This window comes from Chanos chanos, chromosome 15 (assembly GCF_902362185.1).
Source record: "Chanos chanos chromosome 15, fChaCha1.1, whole genome shotgun sequence".
Classification (NCBI taxonomy): domain Eukaryota; kingdom Metazoa; phylum Chordata; class Actinopteri; order Gonorynchiformes; family Chanidae; genus Chanos; species Chanos chanos.
This window is the reverse complement of record NC_044509.1, coordinates 9,505,125-9,529,212: the sequence shown is the minus strand read 5'-3', so window position 1 is coordinate 9,529,212 and position 24,088 is coordinate 9,505,125. Positions and strand designations below refer to the sequence as shown.

General features: G+C 38.5%; 3 protein-coding genes across 3 annotated transcripts; 1 reads left to right on the top strand and 2 right to left on the bottom strand.

Annotated features, from left to right (window-relative positions):
* Positions 1-395: 395 nt before the first annotated feature.
* On the bottom strand, positions 396-7,183 carry ei24 (EI24 autophagy associated transmembrane protein). Its single transcript, XM_030792850.1, has 11 exons — positions 7,088-7,183; positions 6,181-6,314; positions 5,330-5,475; positions 5,049-5,109; positions 4,821-4,887; positions 4,577-4,701; positions 4,022-4,141; positions 2,860-2,971; positions 2,449-2,560; positions 2,169-2,243; positions 396-2,022 (listed from the first exon to the last, which is right to left on the bottom strand). Exons 2-11 carry the CDS (start codon positions 6,220-6,222, stop codon positions 1,860-1,862), a joined length of 1,023 nt encoding a protein of 340 aa, XP_030648710.1. The 5' UTR covers positions 6,223-6,314; positions 7,088-7,183; the 3' UTR covers positions 396-1,859.
* A 139-nt stretch (positions 7,184-7,322) lies between these two features.
* On the top strand, positions 7,323-19,469 carry LOC115828766 (beta-galactosidase-1-like protein 2). The gene is made up of 19 exons (XM_030792856.1): positions 7,323-7,576; positions 7,970-8,155; positions 8,262-8,330; positions 9,127-9,222; positions 9,823-9,931; positions 10,334-10,426; positions 10,669-10,750; positions 10,915-10,979; positions 11,083-11,167; positions 11,388-11,525; positions 11,947-12,027; positions 13,377-13,483; positions 13,775-13,921; positions 14,206-14,277; positions 14,693-14,771; positions 14,993-15,080; positions 17,667-17,778; positions 18,176-18,292; positions 18,638-19,469. The coding sequence occupies exons 1-19, from the start codon at positions 7,485-7,487 to the stop codon at positions 18,722-18,724; spliced, it is 1,905 nt and encodes a 634-aa protein (XP_030648716.1). The 5' UTR covers positions 7,323-7,484; the 3' UTR covers positions 18,725-19,469.
* A 1,703-nt stretch (positions 19,470-21,172) lies between these two features.
* Positions 21,173-23,505, bottom strand: b3gat1b (beta-1,3-glucuronyltransferase 1 (glucuronosyltransferase P) b). The gene is made up of 4 exons (XM_030792717.1): positions 23,388-23,505; positions 22,612-23,123; positions 21,919-22,215; positions 21,173-21,259 (listed from the first exon to the last, which is right to left on the bottom strand). The coding sequence occupies exons 1-4, from the start codon at positions 23,497-23,499 to the stop codon at positions 21,173-21,175; spliced, it is 1,008 nt and encodes a 335-aa protein (XP_030648577.1). The 5' UTR covers positions 23,500-23,505.
* Positions 23,506-24,088: the final 583 nt, after the last annotated feature.

Here is a 24,088-nt window from a genome sequence, read left to right as displayed (position 1 = left end):
GACGAGAACAGGCCACCTGTTTCATCACAAATGTTACCATGAGCAACCTCCTGCAAAGAAAGGACCTCCATGCAAGATTTTCCAATTGATTGTTTTAACTGTGGAGCCAGTGAGGAAACTGAATGAGATGAAGATCGAGTTGATATCTGCTTTGATTCAATTCCTGTAGCAAAGTTCAGAGTTTCTGTCCTTGCTTTCGGACATCTGCAGCTGTTAAAATTCTGCTCTGATCACATCGATCAATCTCATCAACTGTGTACGGTTTTGATTTAACTATACAAAGATTATTTCATAGATTTTCATAGAAAGAAAAAAAAATAAGAGAAAGAAGCTCTGTGTGCATTCGTGTGTAATCTTCACACTCACACACACACAAATAAAACACTCATGAAAAATAGTGCATACAGACAAATTTTATTGAAATAATGTGTAATACTTTTACAAAACTTCACTCACAAAGATCAATCTGCATACGTAACACTATGCACTTCTTACAATAATCAGTAATTATAGACCATTTCGGAAAAAACTCACACCTTCTCTTCCCATCAGATACACCGACAATGAGACTGGTGACTCAGCATGTGCTTCAGGTAGGACATTCAAAACCCCTTTGAGATTTTGTATTTTAGCAACAGAGACAGAGGATTTCCAAAAGCGGGAGATAAAGACTACCCCCCCATTTGTTTCTATCTATAAAACTCAGACTTAGACACACCACTGCTCACCAGAACTTGGTACTGGCTTGATCTAAATGAGTTAAACTGAATGCGTTTAGCAGTTTGGCAGTGTCATCTGTCCCAGCAGCAGAATCCTAAAGCTTAACTTGTGCATACCTTCAAAAAAAAAAAAAAAATTGTTGGTTTGTTTCACTTGACATCAAACCGCAGAACAAAGGTTGAAATGGATCAAGCAGGGGGTTAAAACCAGCTCCCTTGCTTAAACGTTACAATGATATTCCCTAGAAAGCAGTCACTGTCAAAACATATCCCTTTTGTTTTTTTGTTTTTTATGGAATTTCATCAGTAAAAGCAGATGCCATCTGTATGAAGTGACAACCTAATTTTAAAAAACAGCTTATTTGTTTTTTGTTTTGTTTTTTTTAAGAAACATCCAGTGCATCACAGGAAAACATCACTGCTGTGTATTCTGCTTCTCTGGCTTGGGATACCAGCATGACATTAGTCCTGTACCTGCTTCTGTTCAAGACCATGACAGGAATTTTGTTACTTGGCTCCAATGATTTACCACACAAATTAAACAGCCAGTAAGCCACTACCATCTGTGTCACCAGGACAACGTACTGTACATAGATTTAAAAAGACATAGTCGCTTCTGATGCCCCTTTCTCCAACACCAGATAAAAAAAAAAAAAAGAATTACCGTAAAATCGTAAGGTAAGGCGATTAAACTGTTAAAAAGAGGAACGGTGGTAAACGTGTAGACTTGGGTAAGAGAAATTATATGTGTACGCGAACATGTGGGTTGTGTATTCGAAAATGCTTAAATCATTCAAATGGCACGTGACAAGTACAAAACAGATAACAAAACCACACAAAAGAGCCAAATATATCACCTTACGTGTTTCTGTGTGTGTGTGTTTTTTTTTTTTTTTTTCACTGAGGCACAGGGCAGTCAAATGCCAATTTGTGAGTCATTCACATTAAAAACAAACCAGATTGATCCTCCACAAGGACACTGAATGGGCTGACAAATTACATAGAAAGGACAAAAAAAAAAAAAAATCAATTTCCAAACAACCTCTCCAGCTCAGAAAGATCCCGCATTCACGCTCTGCATCCGAATGCATTGGAACAGAGGTCTCCAATCTCGGATGCGCTTTTGAAACTCTGCTGTGTTCACTGGGAGGGCAAAGGTCGCTGGCGGGTAGGCGAGACGTGAGGAGAGGGCAGCCTCTCGGTAGAGGTGGAAGATGTGAGAGAACTTTGCAGGTGGACTGTCTTATGAAACAGCTTGTTACTGATGAGCACAACAAGGGAGAAGAGGCGCAGCTGAAAGTGGCTGTTAAAAAGACACAAAACGACAAGACGGTGAGAGATACGTTTGAAGATGTTATGTGTAAAAGAATCGGCATGATGAAAGAGAGAGAGCGAGAGAGAGAAAGAGAAAGAGAGAGAAAGAGAGAGAGAGAGTGAGGGGTCACTCACTATAGTTTCACTGGGGTCTTGGCTTCATTAGCACTGATGATGAAGAGTGGGAAAAGGATGGAGAACAGACAGCCACTAAAGAAGAAAGAATGAGAGAAACAGTTAACAGAGGGACATGTTTCAAAAAACAGCCCAGTCAAAAAAAAACCTCAATCAAAGGACCAAAATCAAACTCAAACCTGCTTAGAGATTTCAGATACACAGGGCTCAAATCATCACCATTTTCAACAGAGTCCCTTTTATTTTCAGGTAATTAGAATCACAGGTTGAGCAGACCAACCTTATAATGTAAGACGATGGCAGAGCAGTGAGAAGCGCCATGGGCAGACCAAAGCCAAAGTAGTAGGGCCAGTTCCTCTCAATGTTGGACAACCTCTGGTGCATTTCAATCCCTTTAGCAAAAATGCACCAGAAAATGCATCAACGAGTCAGTCGCACAAATTAAAAACAATGCTTTACTCACTACTGTACAAAAGTGTTGTTGCATCAAGCATAAAAACAGTCCACCAGGACTGAACATGTAAAAAACATTTAATCACACCACATGCCATTTTACGCTATTCTTTCAGTTACTGGTGACAGGTAACATTTTGAAAAAAAGAATGTTTACAAAAGCTTAGAAAAGGGCACACAGTAAACATGGCGAGTACCAAACAAAGTGAATACTAATTTTAAAACACCTCTGGCTTACCATGGTTGAACCAGCGATATTCAAAACAATAGAGGGAATAGAGAAGAGACATGTGCAGCAGGCTGACCATCTGACCAATGGCATCAATTGGGAAGAGACTGACAATCATTCCCTAAAAGGAAGAGAACAATATTCCACTGACTGACACTGTTTGCATTCAAGTTGTGGTTATTAAATAACGAGACAGGGCTGCAAGTCGAACCAGAGCGCGCGTGTGCAAACCACATGGTGTACATTGACCCCTGAATAAACATAAACAACCCTTGAAAGCATTGCTTGAAGTAGACGTGTTTCCTCTGACGTGTCATAAAAATGGTAAGTTCCAAAATCGAGCAATGCATCAGTTTGAAATCTCTGGGGAAACTGAACAAAACGGCGACCGAATCTTTTCGTATGCTATTGCTAACTGAAGTTTATGGGGAGGAATGCGTGTCACGTGCACGTGTGTTCGAGTGGCACAAGAGAGTTTGCGAGGGTCGAGAGGATGTCGAAGATGACGAACGCTGTGGACGCCCATACCCGTCAAGAACCAGCATTCGAAATGAACAAATCGTCCAAAATGATCAACGCCTCAGCATGAGAATGATTGCTGAAACAGTCTCCATCCATAAAAAGACTGGTTATTAACCAGTCATTATTACTGTCATTAAACTGTTATCATTAAAACTGAATTACAGCATTAGTCTCATTATTTAATAGCTACACCTCGTATATTTATACAGTATGTCAAACATGGTTGGTGATAAACAAACACATCATGAAAAACAGCTGTAAATGGCCACGTTACTGGATTTGCATGTGGTTGTAGCAGCATGTCAAACAGCGAGTTACTATATAGCACTTCATATACTGACAACAAAACACGCAGCAGCTGAGCACAGGGCTGTACTACGATGCAAGATCACTGGCTTATCCCGGTAACTTCTGGTTAAGTTAACTCAGTGTAAGTAGTAAACCTCCCAATAGAAGAGCTCTGTGGCTTTGTTTTGCTAGGAGAATGAAGCCATAGGACTCTTCTATTAGGAGGTTTACTACTTCCTCTGAGTTCACTTAACCAGAAGTTACCTTCAACTCGCTTCGTAGTACAGGCCCCCCGGTGTGGGCTGTTGTGAGTTGAAGCCCTATTTTCATGGAATGAACAACTGAATGAACGGAAGATTACCTGAATGAGGAACAGGGCCTGCAGGAGGAGGTTGAAGAGCATGTCTGCTATGATCTTGCTGACACTTGGAAATGGCTGAGCTTTACGTCCAGACACTTCGAAAGCCAGATCAGCGATGTCCTACCACAGAAAAACCGAGAGACAGTGAAACATCTGGTGGGCCTTCATTCCAGAGTCTACATTTGAGTTTGTTCAAGTTATTACGCATGGAGCTCCTTTCAAACATAAAGACTACTTCTGGGTTTGTATGTGGTATAATTCTCAAGGACGCTGATCTATGATCAGTTTTTGCCTTTCATAACGCTAATAAATACAATTATATGGAGAGAGAATGTGATTCCTAGTCTTTGACATTTGATGCGTTTGGATTTTTAACTAAACCGAATGAGAATACAATTAGTCTGTGACTCTGTCTGATTTTTTTTTTTCTGAATCCGGTCCACGATTGGCTTAGGAAGATTAAACGACAGTCAGAACTGACAGTCAGGCATGAATCCACAGAGAGGATCATCAATCAAACAGTAATACCCTAGACAGCACTGGGGACAGGCTCACCTGAAACCAAATAGCATTGACTATCTTGCTGAGCACAAACAGTGGGAGCACCCAGAGAGCACTGAATACAGAGGTCAAGATGAACTCCAACCATGACCACACATTGCCATGCAGTGACGGATCGCCTAAGGGGGAAAAAAAGAAGAAGGTTTGATAAATGTGAATGCAATAATGGTTCATCGCAACAATAGCAAAAGAAACTTCCAGCAAAAATGACCTCTGTGTCCCGGAGATATTTACATACCAATGATTTTTGCTGTGAGAGCCTGAAGCAGGGGAATAAACACCCGGTGGAAAAGGAACAAACTGAGCTGTGAAGGAGAAAATATTTTCAGATTCATATGTTGACAGTAATATTCAATTATAACACACAGGTTAAGATTGAACACCATTCTTGTAAATAACATTTTTAAGAGCCAAAAACAGAACATTAGGAAGTACATCAGCACAGTTTTGTCAAGAAAGCACATACCCAAAATACTCCTCCATTCCAGGCACAGCACTGAAAAATTCTGCTTACAACTTTGGGCTCACTGAAGAGGAAAACAGAAAGAGAAATGTCCAAAGTGTTTCTTGTATCAAAGAATTTTAACATTCTGGCATACTACAGGGGATTTTGCTGATCATGGGTTTTCTTTGGTTCCACCTGATTATGCTTTCAAAACACCCTCTAAAAACTGATTGTTAAAAACGGTTATTAAAGAGGGGATTACGATACTGGAGAGTGACACATATCATGAGTACAATGCCCACCTCTCCTGTTTACGCTCCTCACTCTGTGCCCGCCTCTGTGCCAGGGCACCACTGGCTCTTCTCCTCCTCTGCTCTTCCCGTTTTTGCTGAATACGGGCGTCCAGTTTGGAGATTGTTCCAATCCCCAGAATGGAGTCCTTGATCCCCTGTGGTTTACAAAAGGGGGTTCAAAATTATTCTGTCAAATTAGCATGGTAATCTCGTAAAATGCACGCCGTAAAAAAATTATATCCGGACCCGTATCGCATAAGAACCACCTGCTTTGCTAAAAACTGGACTGGCGTAATACAGTGAATGCATTTTTGTTAGGTACTCTCTGTCAGGATAAGACTAAGTGCAGAATATGTGCGTATCTAGAGCTATAGCAGACATGAGATACACTCACTGTTAGAATCAATAGAGAATCTGGCCTGAGGAAAGCTCTACTTCATATGTTTTATAAGAGAATATGACTCTGGCAACAATGCAAGTTTTTCAGATCCAGAATACAAATGAATTTCGTTTAACTAAGAGGTGCAAATGTACTGCGAATCAGATTCCCTCTTCTGTCTTTCAAAGACAAAGGCAAATGTGTAGAGAGAAGCAGGTACAACCCTTTCCCTCTTTTTTGGCTTATCATACAACTGTCAGGCATACTTAACATTTCCTCTGAAACAATACGTAAATTTTGGGTTGACCAAACATCACATTTATACTCATACAGACACACACGCGTACGGATATGTGACTAACACCCTAAATGGTATAATGGTGTACACAACACTAACTCAATCGATTTTTAGACCATGGTCTTTCAAGCAAATCTTTTTTTCCGACCACTTGTTAATCTATCAAAGAGGAAAGATACTAACCGTCGCAACATAGCGGAGGAAGGCCCTGACACTGTCCGTCATCTCCACACCAGCTGCAGATTCATCAACTGCAGAAGGAAGGTGGGCTGAACTTCTGAAAAACTCTCATGGTAAAATGGGTCAAGCCCAACAACCTGTAAAAAAAAAAATTGTTCTCTACAGCAGCAACATTCATGTGCGCATTTAAAAAATGAAAATGTGAAAATCAATTATTGGGTATCCAGTGATTATGATTAGGTAAATTATAAATTAACACGGAGCTAATTTGATAGATATGAAATCACTGCAGTTCTTAATACCCCTCTAAAAAGGCCAGTGTTACGTTACTAACATGCTCTGTACAACACAGATACTGTTTCTTGCACATGTACAAATCAAGCTGACATGACCAAGGGTCACCTGACACAGAACTCGTCAAAGCAACCAGTCATTGATCTAGATAATTCTGTTACCGCTCGGATAACTAATATTCTACTTATATATATCAATTCACTGACATGTATGAATGACCGGCTGCATGAGCTGGTTGGTATAACCATGTTTTGTACTTGACTAGGTAGGTACACAATCGAAAAGGCAGTTGACAATTGTTCGGACACTCCAATAAAACAGTAATCTTAGAATAGACGAGGTGCCATCCTGTTCGAATATTAAAGTGTCATGCATGATTACAAGAACCACGCTTAATGCACAAAACCCCGTCTAAGAGACTACACATGCTAACAACGTACGTGACGACGGAACATCTTTATCCAGCTAGCAAGTTGTAAACATCGAGCAATCTATGCTGACTCTGACTGCTCAGTAGCAAAACAGCTAGGAAGCTAATAGTGAGAGGGCTAAGTTAAATATTATTGAATTTTTTTCCTTGAAACATATTCTTGTGTTACGTTTTATCATATCATACCTCATACGCCCGCTCCTATTTAGAGGTCTCTGTCTCACGCTTTAAAAGTTTATATCAATATTCCCAACCTCTCAAAACAACAGAACTGCAGACTGCTTCCAGGCCTACTGCTTATGCGCCTGCGCAACAGTCATGTCCGGGCTAGTTAGGGATGTGTAGTTTTCAAAAAGTGCGACAGTTTCGAGCAGGGCTCACAGAAGCCTCGGTTCTCCGTGGTAGTGTCTGGGTGGTGCATAGCTCTGGAAAAGTTGCCCGTCTGCTGCCTTTAGAATATAGCAGGATTAGAAGTATACGCTCTAACAACTTGTTCTCCCGCGGGTTACCTGTTTGTCACAGGCGATGTTTTTGTTTTGTTCAGATCTGATTTTATCTCTTGATAGTTTTTGAACACAGATCGATGGTCGTTCTTACCGTAAGGAGTGCCCATAAAAGACGTTATTTTGTTCTCTTTTTGACTATCGCAGGTTTCATCATTTTCCGACACATGGGGTAAGACTCTTAGGAAAGTTGCACTCTTTTTGATACGTGGGCATGCATTTATGTATATTACTTTGATTGTCCATTTTCCTTTGTATTATTCTAAGTTGGTAATACCTGCAGGTCGGTCACTGAACGAGAAGTGCTCAATGGATATTATAGACTGAGTAGACAATTTTTTTTACTCTGACAAAAACAGCCTCTGTTTAGCTTTTGCAATCTCATGGACCACAGACTTGAAACTCCTTCTTTCAACTCAGCCGTCCTTCAAGATTAATATTCACTTTAAATTCAGCATAAATGTTTGGTGCATTGTACTTTTAACATTCAATAACATTATGCTCTTAATGCACACTACCTAATGTGACTGCATTATGTGAATCTGTATAATGTCCCTTTTTTTAGTACTCAGAGAGGAAGAGTACAAGTTGTCAGAAGAGTTGGACTGAGCGTCAACTCTTCCCAGTTCAATCTAGAAGGAGAGCCATTCCGCATACTGGGAGGCTCTGTCCACTACTTCCGGGTACCCAGAGCCTACTGGAAAGATAGACTAATGAAGATGAAGGCCTGTGGTATCAATACACTTACTACGTAGGTGTTTGTTGTAGCTTAATGAACCACAACACTATTATAATTTGCATCTGAGTTGCATTAGTCATTTTGCATCTGACTAAGACTGAGTCCATTACACTTTCAGTTATGTGCCGTGGAGTCTGCATGAACCTGAGAGAGGCTCTTTTCAGTTCCGAGGACAGCTTGACTTAGAGTAAGAGTCATCCTCTTTTCTTTATTTGTTGTGCTTTAAATAGCATTAGAAGAAACTAGATGGATATTATAGTAAATAGAGCTCTGACTGCTTCAGGGTATACTATATGATCCAGTATATAATTGCAATAAAGTATATGTATGTATATATATATATATATATCTTTCATGTACCAGTAAAAATGTTAAATGGAATGTTTTGAGGGTTTTTTTTCATCTGGACTGTATTGTCAGTTTGCTCCATGTAAAAGTCTTTTGACAGCGTATGGCATATAGCTTATGTGAAAAACACTGTATTGAGAAGAGTTTTAGCACCTCTTTATGAAGATAAATATAACACGGCAGGTATGCTGTCCCTTGACGGCATTGTGTGTGTTTTTAATCAGGTGGGATGTGTTTCCTCATGCTTGTTTGGTTCATGGTATCATCATTAACTGGGGTTTCAGACTTAAGGGAATACAATGTAGATGTCCTCATTACACAAGAGAACAATTTCCATAACAACAGGCTTCACATTGCAACTCCTGAAGAAAAAAAAAAAAAAAAAACCAAACCCTGATGCCTGTCAGCGTTTGGCTGAATCATTGCCAATATGGAGTTTCGAAACTTTGAAAGTAACCAGTGATTTGTTTACATTGGCAAACACCAGATGGGATTATTTTGTTTCAGGATCAATCCTACAGAGTTTAAATGAGGAACAATCTCTGTTTAAAGTACCTGGATTTGAGATATCTGTGTCTTAAGGTGGACAGATTCACCAAACTATGTAATCCAGTGTCCATCTGCTGCTTTCTCAGGGCTTTCCTACAGTTGGCGGAAGAGCTGGGTCTCTGGGTGATTCTACGCCCAGGGCCGTATGTATGCTCTGAACTAGATCTTGGAGGGTTGCCAAGGTAAGCTTTTGCTGTTCATAATTATATAGCTATATCAATACGTGGCTTAATAATTAGCCATGTATCTAGAGAGACTTTCCTGGTGCACGCTAATGCTGCGGGCTCACGTTGTTTGGCGATTATTAAAGTCACACAAACGGTGTTTCAGATAACGTTCTGAGAGTTGTCAGTAGAGCTAGGCTAATCATTAAAGTGGTCTGGCAAAGCCAAACTTCCTGTCCCAGCAAAATAACCGTCTTTCACAAACCGAGACTTGCAGACAGAGGCTTGTTGAGCGAAAAAATTCCAAGACTAATGCTGTTATAATAAGTTCGAGAGTGCTAATGTGAGAACAGAGGAGGTACTTGATCTAGTAACAGAAGATGCTGTTGTAACTGGAAGAGCAGCTGACACAAAACTAAATAGGTAATTAAATAGTCAAGCCTGAATACTTTGTTGTTACTGTAGATCGTTGTTAATTGATAATCTTCTTTCATTGTTGTTGTTCATCATCTCTGTTCATTTAATACCTTGTGCTCTTTGCTGTTCATAAAAAGGGATGTTTGATAAACCGTTGACAGCACATTGAGGGGTGTGGTAACATTTTCAAAACATCTATAGCTGGCTCCTCCGTGATGAGCAGATGAAGGTGAGAACAACCTACCCAGGTTTCACTGAAGCAGTGAATGTCTTCTTCAACAAGCTAATTCCAAAAGTTGTCCCATTTCAGGTAAATTGACTCTTGGCTTGGTAACGTTACTAGCATTCACTCCATCCAGTCAAATGCAAATGTGATTGCTAGAATATCCAGTCTCTAAAACTACTTCATTATCCAAGGTTATTCAGGTCATTAGTCTAAATCACTTCCTGACTACATTCTGAGATGTAATCAAACAGTCCAAGCACGATACAATAATGTTTGTTTGATGCGAAACACATCCAGGTTTCCACACTGACAATTTATCAGTTAAACTTTTTCTCCATTATAGGATGGCACTGTCTTTTTCCATGAATCAGATATATAGATAGATAGATAGATAGATAGATGACAGCAGCGGATTCAGGACAATAAAGCAATAATGACTGACACTGTGTTGTACACCTGGTCATTCTACATGTTTGTATATTCTAGTTCAAGAAAGGTGGCCCTATAATTGCGGTGCAAGTGGAAAACGAATATGGATCTTTTGCAGAGGATGCCAATTACATGCCCTTTATTAAAGAGGTATGGACTTCATTTTGAAAATGTGATGATACAGTGGACACGCAAACATGCACACAAGTACACTCCTCAGTTTGTGTTTATGCACAACTACACCCTTACACACATACAAAAGTCAGAAAATGGCAAAGTGTAGAGCTAGCAGTAGAAATGTCCACAACCTTAGGAGAGGTCATTTCTATACCAAAGTGTCTCATAGCAGATCTAGTATTAGTTCAGCAAGCATTTGATTTCTCCTTACTTAGGCTCTGGAGTCCAGAGGTATTAGTGAACTTCTCCTAACCTGTGATAACCATGACGGGTTAATGAATGGAGGACTCAGTGGAGGTACTTTCTATCTCTGTATACTATTTTATGTATACGTTTACCAAGTGCTTTGTTTTTGTGAACAACGGTTAAATTAATTCTTTACTTCGATCAAACTATGAAAGTATGGCTACTGAAGGTCTCTGCTATGTTTACACTGTTTTTTCCCCTTTCCTGTCTTCTAGTTCTCAGGACTATTAATTTTCAGAAGCTGAACCACAATGACATTAAGCAGCTAGAGGCTGTACAGGTATAGCCTAATGGATGGATTTTATTTTGGTAAAATATAGTGCTTGTTTAATGAAACATAAAAGAGCATCTTTTTTTTTTGTTCGTACACCTTCATTTAATAGCCAAAGAGCCCAACATTGGTGATGGAGTACTGGACCGGATGGTTTGATGGATGGGGTGATCTTCATCATGTTTTTCCTGCTGAGGGTAAGATTATCATTCTAAGATCTTTGTCTTATATGTCTTTTTTCAATAAAATGAATATGACATTTTAGAATACAGGAAAGAAACAGTACATAAAAGGCACATAAAAATGTGTAAGTGTAATGTAATGAATCTAATATTTTTCATGATTAAGCCTGCAATTGAGGTTTTGGACAACTTGTTTTGTTTCATGATGAACTGAAATAACATCTCTGCTTGACAGATATGATTGCCGTGGTGAGGGAGATTTTGAGACGTGGCATGTCTATCAATCTGTATATGTTTCATGGTGGCACTAACTTTGGCTTCATGAATGGGGCAGCGGATAACCCATCCTACAAGCCATTAATCACAAGCTACGGTTGGTTGCTTTTCTTTTATACGGCTTTCTACAATGTCCCTACATTGTCATATGGCTTAAAAGAACTTGGTTTATATGAGCTTTGCTTTTTCTGACACAACTCTTTGCTTGTCTGTGACTTCTGTGGCTGTGGTTCTTATGACCACTAAAAACACAGCAATATAAGACCACCGAGCAAGTACCGGCAGCCGCACCCTATTGTTGAACAGATAACAACTCGGCCAGTAGCACATTTGGAAAGAATTTGGAGAGAAATAGAGCACAAGAACAATGTATTGTTTATGACCAAGTGGTATTGATACATCTGTTTGAAAGCGAGCCTTCAGTTGAGCCAATTGATTCAGCGTTGGTTTGTTATTCTTGATGTGTTGACTTTAGACTGTGCATTGTCAATCTTATTATAATCATCCTGCTCTTCCAGATTATGACGCACCTTTGTCTGAAGCCGGAGATTACACTCCGAAGTATCACCTCCTCAGGGATCTCTTCAGCCATTACCAAAGTAAGTGACAGAAACGCTCACGTTGCTTTTCCTTGCATGTTCTCTTGCAAATTTCAGTTTCAATAAGCAATTGTCATTAACTACATTGGACCAGAAACAGAATTTAGCTCTAAATGTGAGAAACAAACTGACCATATCAAATTTGATATCTACAACTGGCCATACCAATATATACATACCGTAAATTCCCAAATAAACGCTGGGTCTCAAATTATAGCCAGGGATGTCGCCTGTCTGGGCAAATAAAGGCCGCTCCCAAGTACAGGCCAGGTAAAAAAAAAATTAAAAAACTACAGAAGGGCTCAGGTGGTAAATTCATCATATTTCAACAGCATTATTTACATCAGTACAGCCACATACGGTAATTATGCTCACCTCTCTGTTGCTATTCTTTTCACTTTTTAGGCTAACAGAAACACCGTACTGATAGTGTTCTAACTCACATGGTTTGTGGTTGCTGTAGGACTATGTGTGTTAATGGCCCATTATTAGTATTCAGGGACATCACTGCCAAAACTCTCCTTCCTATTTCCTATGCGTTATTTCATTATTTCTATTTCATAACAGCACGTCTTAACGGTACTTGGGAAAAGTCACGGAAGTGAAAAAATGTCGGATTTTAGATGCCGTCGGTACGGTAGGGACATGTTGGCCAGGGAGCTGGAAACAGAGGAACAAATTTTATCTCTAAACCTCTCATTATTTCAACCTGTTCCCGTTTATCCTCCTTGATTAACAATAAAACAAATAGTTCACAGAATAATTAACACTAATCAATGTAAATATAGTAAATGATTGCCAATTTCATTTTGTGTTCTTTGTAAACTATGGCATCATTTGCAATATCCACAGATGGTTTTAATCTGTCGATAATTGTGCTCTTCGTTCTGTCTCCAAATTCAGGTAATATTGGTACATTAAAATGACCGTGAAAATTCTGCAGTTTGAATGCTCATGAAATATCCACTTTTGTGAGGTGTGTGTGCTAAACTTTATTGTGCATTGCACACAAGCTGATGCAATATAGAGATATGTATATTGCATTAGCTTAATTAATCAATCTCACATTGTAGCTTAAACTTAAAACAATCCGCGCTGGTTCGTTTGCATTATGATCTTGAAGATCATAGTAGCCCATTAAATAATGGCCTGTCTCTAATAATAGCCTGCCTCAAATAAAGGCCAAGTTCTTTCTTCGGTTGACGTAAATAAAGGCCCCGGCCACTATTTGAGAATTTACGGTATATATATCACAATGAGCTGATTTGTTCTGTGCTCTTACTACTGAAAGGTTTTAATGGTTTTGATTTGAGAATTTGTCTGATTTCAAACTGTTCTGAATGCATGAGGTGTAAAGCTCCCGGATATGCCAGTCCTCCACGCTAAAGACAGATACGAAGCAGCCATCATGTTCCAGCACCTGTCTCTATGGGATGTCTTACCGTTTACACACACGGTATGCTCAGCTTAGTCTGGATCATTATTGGCCCGCAGGGTATTACAGTTCATTCACTGTGTCTTTTGTGGTGTATGGCTTTGTGCCTGTAACACTACAGTATTGTTAAACCACTCCAGTGCATTACAAATACAAAGTCACGGCTAGATGTAGCCGTCTTATGTTAGTGACGCTTATTTGATTTTTTTCAGTTACCTTAAGAGATATGTTAAATCAATTTGAGTTAAAACAAGTTAAATGGAGGCGTATGTTGTCACCAGGTTAATCCCATATTTCTCTTGCTCTCAAAAGCCTTTTAAAACTCAGACTCCTGTTAACATGGAGAATCTCCCTGTGAACAATGGGAATGGCCAGTCGTATGGATACACTCTCTATGAGACAACTATCACCAGTGGAGGCAGTTTAAGATCTGGAAACAACGTTAGAGACAGGGCTCTGGTGAGTGCTTCCTTGAACATTCAACTGTCACTATCTCCTAGACATGAGAATATCAACTGTGTGGAAGCTCCTTCTTCCCAGGTCTGCCTAAGGAGAATTTGTAAACCATTCAGTCAACTTGTAAACCATTCAGCACAGTATAAATGTCTTTTTTCAATATAAGTGGCCATTGAGAATTAGCTATAATTGGGTGAACTGCTCATTGACAGGCTTTAAACAGTCACCTTCAAATATTTGTGTGTCTGCCTTAATTGTAACCTTAACTGTATTAAATGTCTCTTCAGGTGTTTGTGGACAGGAGTTTCATTGGTGTTTTTGAGTTCAAGACTTTGGAATTAGCTGTTCCTGATGGGAAGGTATAATATTTTTAATAGAATACTGAATAATCATAGATCCAGAAAGAATAAGTCTTTCAAATATTTCCAGAGGATTTTTTGCTCAGGATCTTTGTTTTATGGAGAGAAAACATAATTAAAGTGCGTGCTACATTACAGAGCAGCTCAGCTGTAACACAATGTCTGAGCACACAGCTAAACCTGTGACTTTTAGGTATTTGACATAGGTTTTCTAATGTTTGTCACTTCACGGTCTATGACACACTGAAATGGAAAAATGGTTCTGAAAGAGGAGAGTTCATTGAGCAACTTATGAATGCTGTTTGAAATTGCAAATGTTTTCCCTCAACAGTGTGTCCTGTATTTTTTAAAATAATTGTATATGTGTTACTCAAAGTGTCTAAGCTTACTGTTAATCTTTTTTTTGTGTGTGTAGGGTGAGCGAACACTGAGCTTACTTGTGGAGAACTGTGGTCGTGTGAATTATGGAAAAGCCTTGGACAGCCAGCGTAAAGGTACTGTGGAGCCTATTAATCTCCTTCACGTGATGACAGAGGAAATTCTTGTAATTCTGTAACACAGACCACACTGTGAACAACATAGGTGACCGATGCCTAGTATAATCTTTCTTTATGTTCTTTATCAAGCACGACACCTCGCCAGTTTTTCTAGGCGTTATATTTCATATACAAGTAAAATACTTCAGAATAGTTAGAATGTATTTGTTCTTTTTCAGGTCTTGTTGGAGACATCTTACTTAATAATTCACCACTAAGAAATTTCGTAATTCGTAGTCTGGATCTGACCCCAAGCTTTATCGAAAGGTGCGTGTATATTTTCACAGAAAGTTACAACATTATTGAAGATAACCATCTTAATTTCATGTCAAAATGTTTCCGGCACTGGGCCTCGTTCAAGAACACTGTTGTATCGTTATCTTACTTACTTTTTATTTGTCAGGTGGAATTCTATGAGTTTGCCACATTAGAGCCAACTAATGCTCATAACTTCATAAAACTGACTGAAATGATCAGTGTGAACATAATGAACACCACCGTGTCATAAATGAGTGTGCGTTCATGAGAACTGGGAATTAGCATAATCAACAACCCCCAAAATACCATATAAGGCTAGGGGTCCAACCACATTTGTCCAGAGGAGTCATTTACAAAAAAAGTCATCCAAAAGTAAAAAGAAGAACTTTATGAGTCCTGAGATTGAGATCTTGTCTTTGGAGATCAGTAATTTTTTTATTTATTTATTTATTTATTTATTTTTTACATTTTTAACACCATCAGTTGTGAAATTAAGGGACCTGTTAAGGCCAGGGAATGGGAAAAATATTACTATCTGTTAACGCAGTGTCACTCGAGGTCCATACCATTCTCCAAATAAAGGAGAAAAGGTTTGCTATGAAATTAGATTTAAAAAATAAAAAAAATTCTTGCCAAAGCAAAGTGGCCACAACAGGAAATACATGCTGACATAGATGACATTGTACTGTCAAATTTGAGATGTTGTTGTTGATACTGTAGTATTATGCAACAGCCTCAATGGCCAATTTAATGTTAATAACATCTTTATATTAATAACATCTGAGTTATTGTAATTTGTCATTATAATTTGAAAAGCACTGTAAAGCATTCAAAGACCAGTGTTCAGACAGGATAATTGAACATAGTTATACACTATGAAGTTTAATTCATGTATTCAAACTCAAATTTTTTTCAAAGTAACATAATAGATCGGCCAAAAATATTTGTATTTTTAGCTTTGGAGTAGGCCTGCACGATATGAGGAAAATCTGCAATGTCCGATAACATTGTACAATATTGCGATGACGATATGACTGGCAATAAATAAACAAATATTGAAGTGTGCATATTAGCTATACAGTTCCTGTATAGCTAATGGGTATACTGCTAACATAGACCCTAAACACTGAATAGCCTATGCCCACTGAATAAAGAAGTGGAAGGAATCATTTCAAACGACGGAGTATTAGGGCCACATTGAGGGAGAAAAAAAATCTGAAAAACGTCATAATGTTAGGCTTTGCGTCATTTTAGAGGGGAAATATCAGAAGAACAGCCTGTCGCCTCCGTTAAAATGAGGAACGTGGAGCATCTTGTGAAGCTATGCTTTAGTATAGGTTTCACAAATAACGAAATACTTAATCTTTTGGCACATCAGCACCACATTATCATAAGTATCAGGTCTTTGAAAAGGTTGTGCAAGAAACTGTGATTGTGCAACAATGCAAATGACAAACAGCAGTTTCCGGAAGCAAGCTCAAACTGCCATTGACTGTCCTCTCGCCCGTTTGGTTGGTTGCTGGTAATATATTTTCCTAAAAATTATGTTTTTTTCCTGAAAATTTTACAATTTTATTCTCATAGCATGGTTTTTTTCTCATAAAATTACAACTTTATTCTCATAATTTTACATTTTTTTTCTTGAAATATTATGACTTTATGCTCATTAAATTAAGACTTTACTCTGGTAATATTGTTACCCTGCCCTTCACCCAATGAAAGCTGGGATAGGCTCCAACACCCCCCACGACCCTAACTGGTATAAGCAGCTTTGAAAGTGAGTGAGTGACTTCATTCTCATAATATTACGATCTTATTCTCGAAATCTCAGATTTTTTTCCTCAATGTGACCCTAATACTCCGTTGCAATTTCGAACATGCTTTTATTGAACAAACTGTTCAGCATGTTTTACACAGTATCTGTGTTTTTAACAAAATAATTCCAAATACCAGAAGTGCTGCTCTTTTTCACCAAAAGGTCTTCGTCAATCACATTTTCCTCAGTCTTCTCTCCTTCCCCAGCCATCATGCTAACTAACCACGCAGTCACCACCAAATTGACATCAATTAATCTGAGGGTAGTTGACAATTAGCTGGAACTTCATCTGACTGGCCAAATGGTATGAAAGCATGGTCCATGTATCCAGGGCTCCATCTGATAGGTGAAATGTTCGTGTGCTGAAAATGAATGCATGGTGCATGTAAACAAAATGATCTTTTTTTATTTATCGCAGTTCAGGCCGTCTTTTGCGATGTGTTCATTGCGTATGTTCATATCACAATGACGATGAAAATACGATTTATTCGGTCAGCACTACTTTGGACAATGGCACTTTGTACAGCTGCCAATTGATGGTGAATGCTGATTGTTTATACAAGCCTTCTGAGAACAGATCTGTTCGTAAAAGTGGTTCTTGCATGAGGCCCATTCGTGAAATGTGGTGATCTCAGTATTTTATTTTGCTCGGAGCAGAGGCTGTTTTTTGTTAGTCTAAATCTGGATGGAGCTCTGTAATTTCACTTAGCTGACCTTGTGTGGACAGTTTCTATGGGTACATGTGGTAATTAATTGGCTTAAAAAAAAACTTTTTTCAGCCTATACAGAGCTCCTTGGAAGTCTCTTCCACACAAGCCCAGCTTTCCAGGATTTTTTCTGGGAAGGATGTTTGTGAACGGTTATCCAAGTGACACATTTATTAAATTACCCGTGAGTGAATTTCTTAATCTTGTTGTTTTAATAACCTTTACAAACCAATAAGTCAAGCTTAATGTAGTCTATGAATTATATAATTTGCAAATTAATTAAAGTTTTACTCACAAAGTATTCACAAACTATTACGTAATCAATAACTATAATCAAAAGATTAAAAATTAGCAAGATTAAAAATTAGCAAGAAGTAGTAGCCTATATATGATCATCAACAATGCCCAAGTATTTCTGTTGTTTACAGGTTTGACACAGATGTATGTCTTAAATGCTCATGTGAAGACATCGCCCTTATCAGAAGATGTTTTCAAACACTCTTGCACCCTCATGCTCTTCTGTTTTTCTGAATGTGATAAGATATGACTTATGCCGATAACCTCCACTATGTTGACCTCAGGGCTGGAGTAAAGGTGTTGTCTTCATTAACGGGCAGAATCTTGGACGATATTGGCACATTGGCCCTCAGCAAACTCTTTATCTCCCAGGTCCCTTTCTCAACAGTGGAATCAACGAAGTCAGTATATTCTACTTACAACTCTCATACTAATATCAGAGAGTTTTTTTCTTCCACTCAAAATAATTGCATGCGGTTCTTGGATAATTTTTTCACCTGTATAGTGCAGCTAGTAAATTAAGCGCAAGTGAAAAATGTGTCCTTTGTCATCTCGGTTTATGATAACACTCACTGAAGCAAGTTCCAAAGTTCATTTTAACGTTGTAGTTGTGCTTTAAAAATCACCATAAATGTGTAATGAAAACTTACAAAGGACAGGTCTATCTCAAATATAACAAGAAATCGACTGGCCTTTCTGACCCTATTCAATTTTTGATGTTCCCATGTTTTCCACTTTATTTGCAGGTAATTGTATTTGAGGAGACGGAAGCTGATTATAAAGTCCATTTTGAAGACACTCCTGATCTGGGAATGACTGTTGATGTTCAATGAATGTTGATCCATGCTTTTTTCATAGGCTTTGTAAGCAAACTTACAAACTTTTTTCATAGGCTTTGTAAGCAGCTCACTAGAGAACAAAGAAATATGGATTTGCATGTTCAGATTTAAAAAAGACGTTAAAGTAAGGTAGTACATGTTGTGCTACAACTGGTGACTGGTGATAACGGCTGTTTTTTTTTTTCCTCATTGTTTGTTACTTCATTCTTATTGTGCACAGAAAAATGCCGTCACCACAAGACCAACTGCAACTCCGGCTCTGTCACGTAATAATGCTATATTTAAATTTTAACAACTGGTCACACTTGGTTGCACTCAAAAATGTTGCCTCTTTTTGTTTTCCTTCTGCTCGTTAACCCAGTTCTCTTTTGCCTTTTGTGCAACAGAGCATAAAGGAGCAGTGACCAAAAGAGGCCTTGTGATCTTGTGCATATGCAGTATCTTCTCTTTATTAAAAAAAAAAAAATGCACAAGATTTTGAAGAATGATGTTTTTCATAGTAATGCTATTAGTATATTGTTGAGTATAAATGTTAAATATTTCTACTGATGGCTTGCATTAACTCTATGGTTTCTGTCAATAATTAACCTAATTGTGGCCTTTCAGTTCAAGTTTGTGTTTGACCATTGATTCATATGATTGTGAATGTTTGACATCAGTTGATCTAGATGATGAAGTTTTATAAGTGTGAAGTTTTTTATCGGAGCAGTGGAAGAAGTCATTTAAGATAACAGGGGCTGCTGATTTGTGCTCTTTTTAGCAAAATGTAAAGAAAAAAAAAATTAAATCTCTATTCTAACTAATTTATCCTTTACTATCTTTCTAATCAATACATGTTAACTTATGTGTATATATTTAAAAATTAAACAAAACCTTTTTGGGGATATTTAAAATGTGCCCTTAAAACTTTCATGAACCTGTGTCTTCATTGGCCTAGCTAGATTAGTTCAGATATTTTTAATCCCGAGGCTCTGCAGGTCCATGTCTAGGTACCTTAACAGTCAGGTTACGGATGCATTAGATAGTGACTATATTCTTAGAAACAATAAAGTTGACATTCAATGCCTGATTTCAAAATACAGTTACCCCCACAGTCATCAAAGGTACAGCAATGAACAAGACATGATATACATATGTATATATATATATATATATGTGTGTGTGTGTGTGTATGTGTGTGTGTGTGTATTTCTAACAATAATTTGCAACATCTTGGTTAATTTCTTTTATTTACCTTACACCTTAAAGGGAATGTTAAAAGAAGAAACACTGGCAAAAGGAGGAAAGTGGAAAAAATACTGGCAAATCCAGAGCATTTGTAGATCTCAGAATTCCCAGTGCCACCTCCAGCTGCTTGTCAGTGTTCCTACAGTCAGTAAGCGATTTGTTGAAGGATGAGGGGGGATGCCATCCCCTTGTTAGCAAAATGACCAAAATGCATCCCCCTTGTTAACCTGCCATCCCCCTATATAGTATATAGAGCAGTGTCAGTGACCACTGGGACAACCCCCTTGTTAAAAAATAACAAATCAGATTCACTGTATCCAGAAAACATGTTCCATTCATACTGAATATGCATAATGGTGTGGTCTCAGGTTTTATTGATATTTTTTATTGAACAAAGGAGGTCAACTATCTAGCTTAAAAAGGAAAGAGTCTGTCAGTATGTTCACTCCTGATCTCAGTTCTTTCTAAATGACCAAAACAATGAGGTTGTCCTTTACTGGTTCAGGGTCCTGGCAAGGTCACCTGAATTGTTTTGTTGTTTTCTGGTAATCTCAGTGTTCATACTTGAAGTTAGCAGCGATTCAGTCTTTGCTAACTTGTGCTGAACAAGGGCCTTGTTCTTTTATGGAGCCTCAAACATTAGATAAGTTAAAGGGGGAAGTCCACCACATCTGAGGGGCATCTTTTTTATTACTGTTTAGGGCAAGTGAATGCTGTTAGGCCTTGCATTAACTGCATGGGCTGAAGATGCTATCAGCACTTTGTGGATAATATTTGCATCAGAAATCTAGACAAAAGAAGTATGCTGTGTTCTTTTCATATGGATATTAAAAATGGCAAATTCTTTAATAACATGTGCTTTGATTTCCTAACCAGAATTAGAAATGGAAAAATTACTAAGTGTCTTTCATAACTGCATTGTGAATGTAGTAAATAAGCCTTATTCAAGTTGTGTCAGCAGCTGTCGGCAGCCCATATCAAACAGCTGTGCAATGTGCAACCTGCAAAACATCCACATCTAAAAATCAGCAAACACCAGGCCACTCATCCCATTGACAGAATCAGTTTTTTAAGGACAATTAAATGTTTTTTAAATTGTGCCCAGTGGTGAGTGTGCTAACTAACAAGACAAAACAACTTATACGTGATTCACAACCTCAAAACATTGATTATAATGATCCTCTTTTGTTTACAGCCAATACTTTACATTTGATTTCATATCTCCACATTAGCATCGGTGAATCCCTTTTTCCCTTCATTCACGAGTACAGGCTTTTCAGTTCTAGTGTGCCACACAAGAACCTGTTTTTAAAAAAAGAGGGACAATAGAGACATTATGTTCTGTAAAAGTGTAGTTCCACATATCTGCTCCTGGAGAACCAGAATTCTGATGGTTTTCATCTCTACTATCCACTGTGATATGTGATTGGTTCAAATATGCACTCTCCTCTTTTCCAGCAATAATAACATCCACTTATCATGAGCTGAAGGTGAAAACCAGCAAGATTCTAGCCCACCAGGGCTACATTTGAGGAGGCTATTGAGAATATTAATAATAGTGCTGAATTTTATGCTGGATAATAGTGAAATATATTGACAGGAAAATTCATGTTGCAGATGTCTGCCATAAAAACAAACATTTCTCTCAGCTCTGGAAAAATCAAAGCATTTTACTAAATTAAAACAATAACCCACTACGCCACTCAAAAGATGTGCATAACAGATTCAAGTTTTCATAATCAGCCTACTCTGTCCACCTCCCTCCCCCAATAAAAAGGACATTTCTCTCAGCTCTGGAAAAATCAAAGCATTTTACTAAATTAAAACAATAACCCACTACGTCACTCAAAAGATGTGCATAACAGATTCAAGTTTTCATAATCAGCCTACTCTGTCCACCTCCCTCCCCCGATAAAAATGACAGGTCCAAGATGAAAATCAGAAGTGGCATCCTTTCTCACCTTAGTGCAGTTATCGGCCTTGGGCTCTAAATCGTTGAGAGTGACCAGCTCTCGTAAGAGGCTGCTCTCCTGATAGCCTCCTTTAACACCATGTAGTTTAAAGCAGGCTTCAGGCTTATGGAGAATAAGTCGTAGATTCACTGCAAAACCAGCCATGTCTATGGCAAAAGGACGACGCGGGTCAAAGACTGTTTTCCAGCCGTATACTTTGCCAAGTGTGTTGACTTTGGGTGATTCATAACGAAGTCCTCCAACAAAGGCTACAGGCCATACAGACACCTTGTGTGTTGAGCGCATCTATAAATAAGTAAACAAACAAACAACTAAATAAATAATTTTGGGTCCAAAAAGAATTAATAGTAACAGTACACAGTAATAGTAATGTACATTAGAATACTAAAAAATAGGATGGAATTCCTCTTCATTTTCATTGTGACTAAAACTGGTTTACAGTACAGCTGTATGTTTTGTTTTGTTTTGTTTTGAAGTATGGTGTAAGGTCATTTCTACAAGAAAAAGAATGATTTGGATTCAGAGATTTCAAGAAAACATGGGCCAAACCTTTGAAATCAGAATACAATATGCTGATTGTCAGTTCATACCCCTTGAATTCTATCATAATAAATGTAAACCTCTGAAATGAGTACTTATCTCAAATGTGCTTTAATTCAACTGCATCTGCAGTAAACTCACCTCCTCAAACAGCTCCAGGCTGTAGGTATTGTCATCATCGGCAAAATAGACAACAGCCTGTTGGCTAGTGTTGACACTGAAGGTTTCGCGAAGCCAGCTGAGGGCCAGGTTCCTCTGCACAGTTCCCCGGGGGATGCGTGAATCTCCAGTTTCTCCGTGTCGCTTCAAATTTTGGGGTGTCTCCACACTGAGATGAGTGAAATTTAGCCCTGTATCACGGAGCAACTTAGTGACCAGTGGGGTCCTCCGCTGAGAGTCCTCCACCAAAATCCAATGCAGATTGGGGACATGGAGGAGAGTGTTGGCCAGTCTCGTCAGCTCGGCCTTCTGAACCGGCCGGCTGTAGGTTGGGGTTACAACATAAATAACAGGGAGCACCTCAGACCAGGGTGGAGGCCTGCTATAAGTGTACCCTGTCTGGACTACCTTCACTATGTGTCTGTTTTCTATAGTGCAGGATCCCTGAGGCCTTAGTCTCCTGTCATGGTCTCTGATCACCTCAGCTTTTCCATCTAATTGAAGGAGAAAAAGCAGTCAAAAATGATTCAAGGATTTTATATAAATGCAGAGGAAGCAAATCCTTTGTGATGTAAAGACAAAACTTTTTACACAAATGAAGAATGAACGCAGCAAGAAAAAGCAGTGTGATATACGTTTTAATAAGACAAACTACACACTCTCGGCACCTCGTGAAAAAATGCCATACCATGTTGTTTTAATGAGAGAAATGCAAAGTCCTGGCCAGTAGGGGGAGCATTAGAGGAGTGAGTCTTTACCATTTTGAACAGCAAGCAGAGGTGGAATGACACTTTGATGCCAAAATGTGATTAGCAAAGTCCAGGGAACCACAATTAACACGATGGTTAGGAGGTCTCGTCTCTTCGGCATTTCCAGATTTTGATCTATGCCACATCATGACCTGTAAACGAAAACCAATACAAATTTCGAGGAAAGTCACAGTTTGCTTGACTCCTCTGCTATACAACAGTTTAAGATAAAAAAAAAAAACAGTTTATTGCACTGCAGCCCAGACTGATTAAATGTTTAAGATGGTAACCCTCTGTTTAGGTCTGTCTTTGCAAATGCAATACAACCCAGAAACAAAGAAGTAGGGCAGGCTATTTTTTTATGCTTATCTCTACCTTTTTGAGCAGGAAGTTGCTGAACTGAAATAAAAATTAAGAGAAAAATGTTTGTTTGTTTTTTTTAATTTGGAGCTCTCATCAAATCAATGTTAAAAGGTATAACTTTATAATAAAAACGCCCCAACATCAGGTCCAAAAGATACTCTCATGGTCTTTCCGACACACAGTTCATTCGACCAAACCCACACACATCCCAAACAGGGGTTTGTCACTCTAAGCAACAGACTTGGAAAAAACATAAAACAAAAACAAAAACAGAGGGAAACCAGCAGTGCTGTTCTACGCCCTGTCTGTCCATCTCTCCCTCTCTTTCTTTCTCTTTTTCCATGAAG

Bases quoted from the DNA above. Each gene is read 5' to 3' on its own strand.
- b3gat1b (XM_030792717.1), bottom strand. From the start codon at position 23,499: ATGCCGAAGAGACGAGACCTCCTAACCATCGTGTTAATTGTGGTTCCC. The intron at 23,124-23,387 runs GTAAAGACTCAC...TCCTTCAATTAG, and splicing joins TCTGCTTGCTGTTCAAAATG to ATGGAAAAGCTGAGGTGATC. The intron at 22,216-22,611 runs GTGAGTTTACTG...ACTTATTTATAG, and splicing joins GCCTGGAGCTGTTTGAGGAG to ATGCGCTCAACACACAAGGT.
- LOC115828766 (XM_030792856.1), top strand. From the start codon at position 7,485: ATGGTCGTTCTTACCGTAAGGAGTGCCCATAAAAGACGTTATTTTGTT. The intron at 10,980-11,082 runs GTATAGCCTAAT...TTCATTTAATAG, and splicing joins AGCAGCTAGAGGCTGTACAG to CCAAAGAGCCCAACATTGGT. The intron at 15,081-17,666 runs GTGCGTGTATAT...AACTTTTTTCAG, and splicing joins ACCCCAAGCTTTATCGAAAG to CCTATACAGAGCTCCTTGGA.
- ei24 (XM_030792850.1), bottom strand. From the start codon at position 6,222: ATGACGGACAGTGTCAGGGCCTTCCTCCGCTATGTTGCGACG. The intron at 5,476-6,180 runs GTTAGTATCTTT...TGTAAACCACAG, and splicing joins TCCTCCGCTATGTTGCGACG to GGGATCAAGGACTCCATTCT. The intron at 4,702-4,820 runs GTATGTAAATAT...TTTCCCCCTTAG, and splicing joins TCTCACAGCAAAAATCATTG to GCGATCCGTCACTGCATGGC.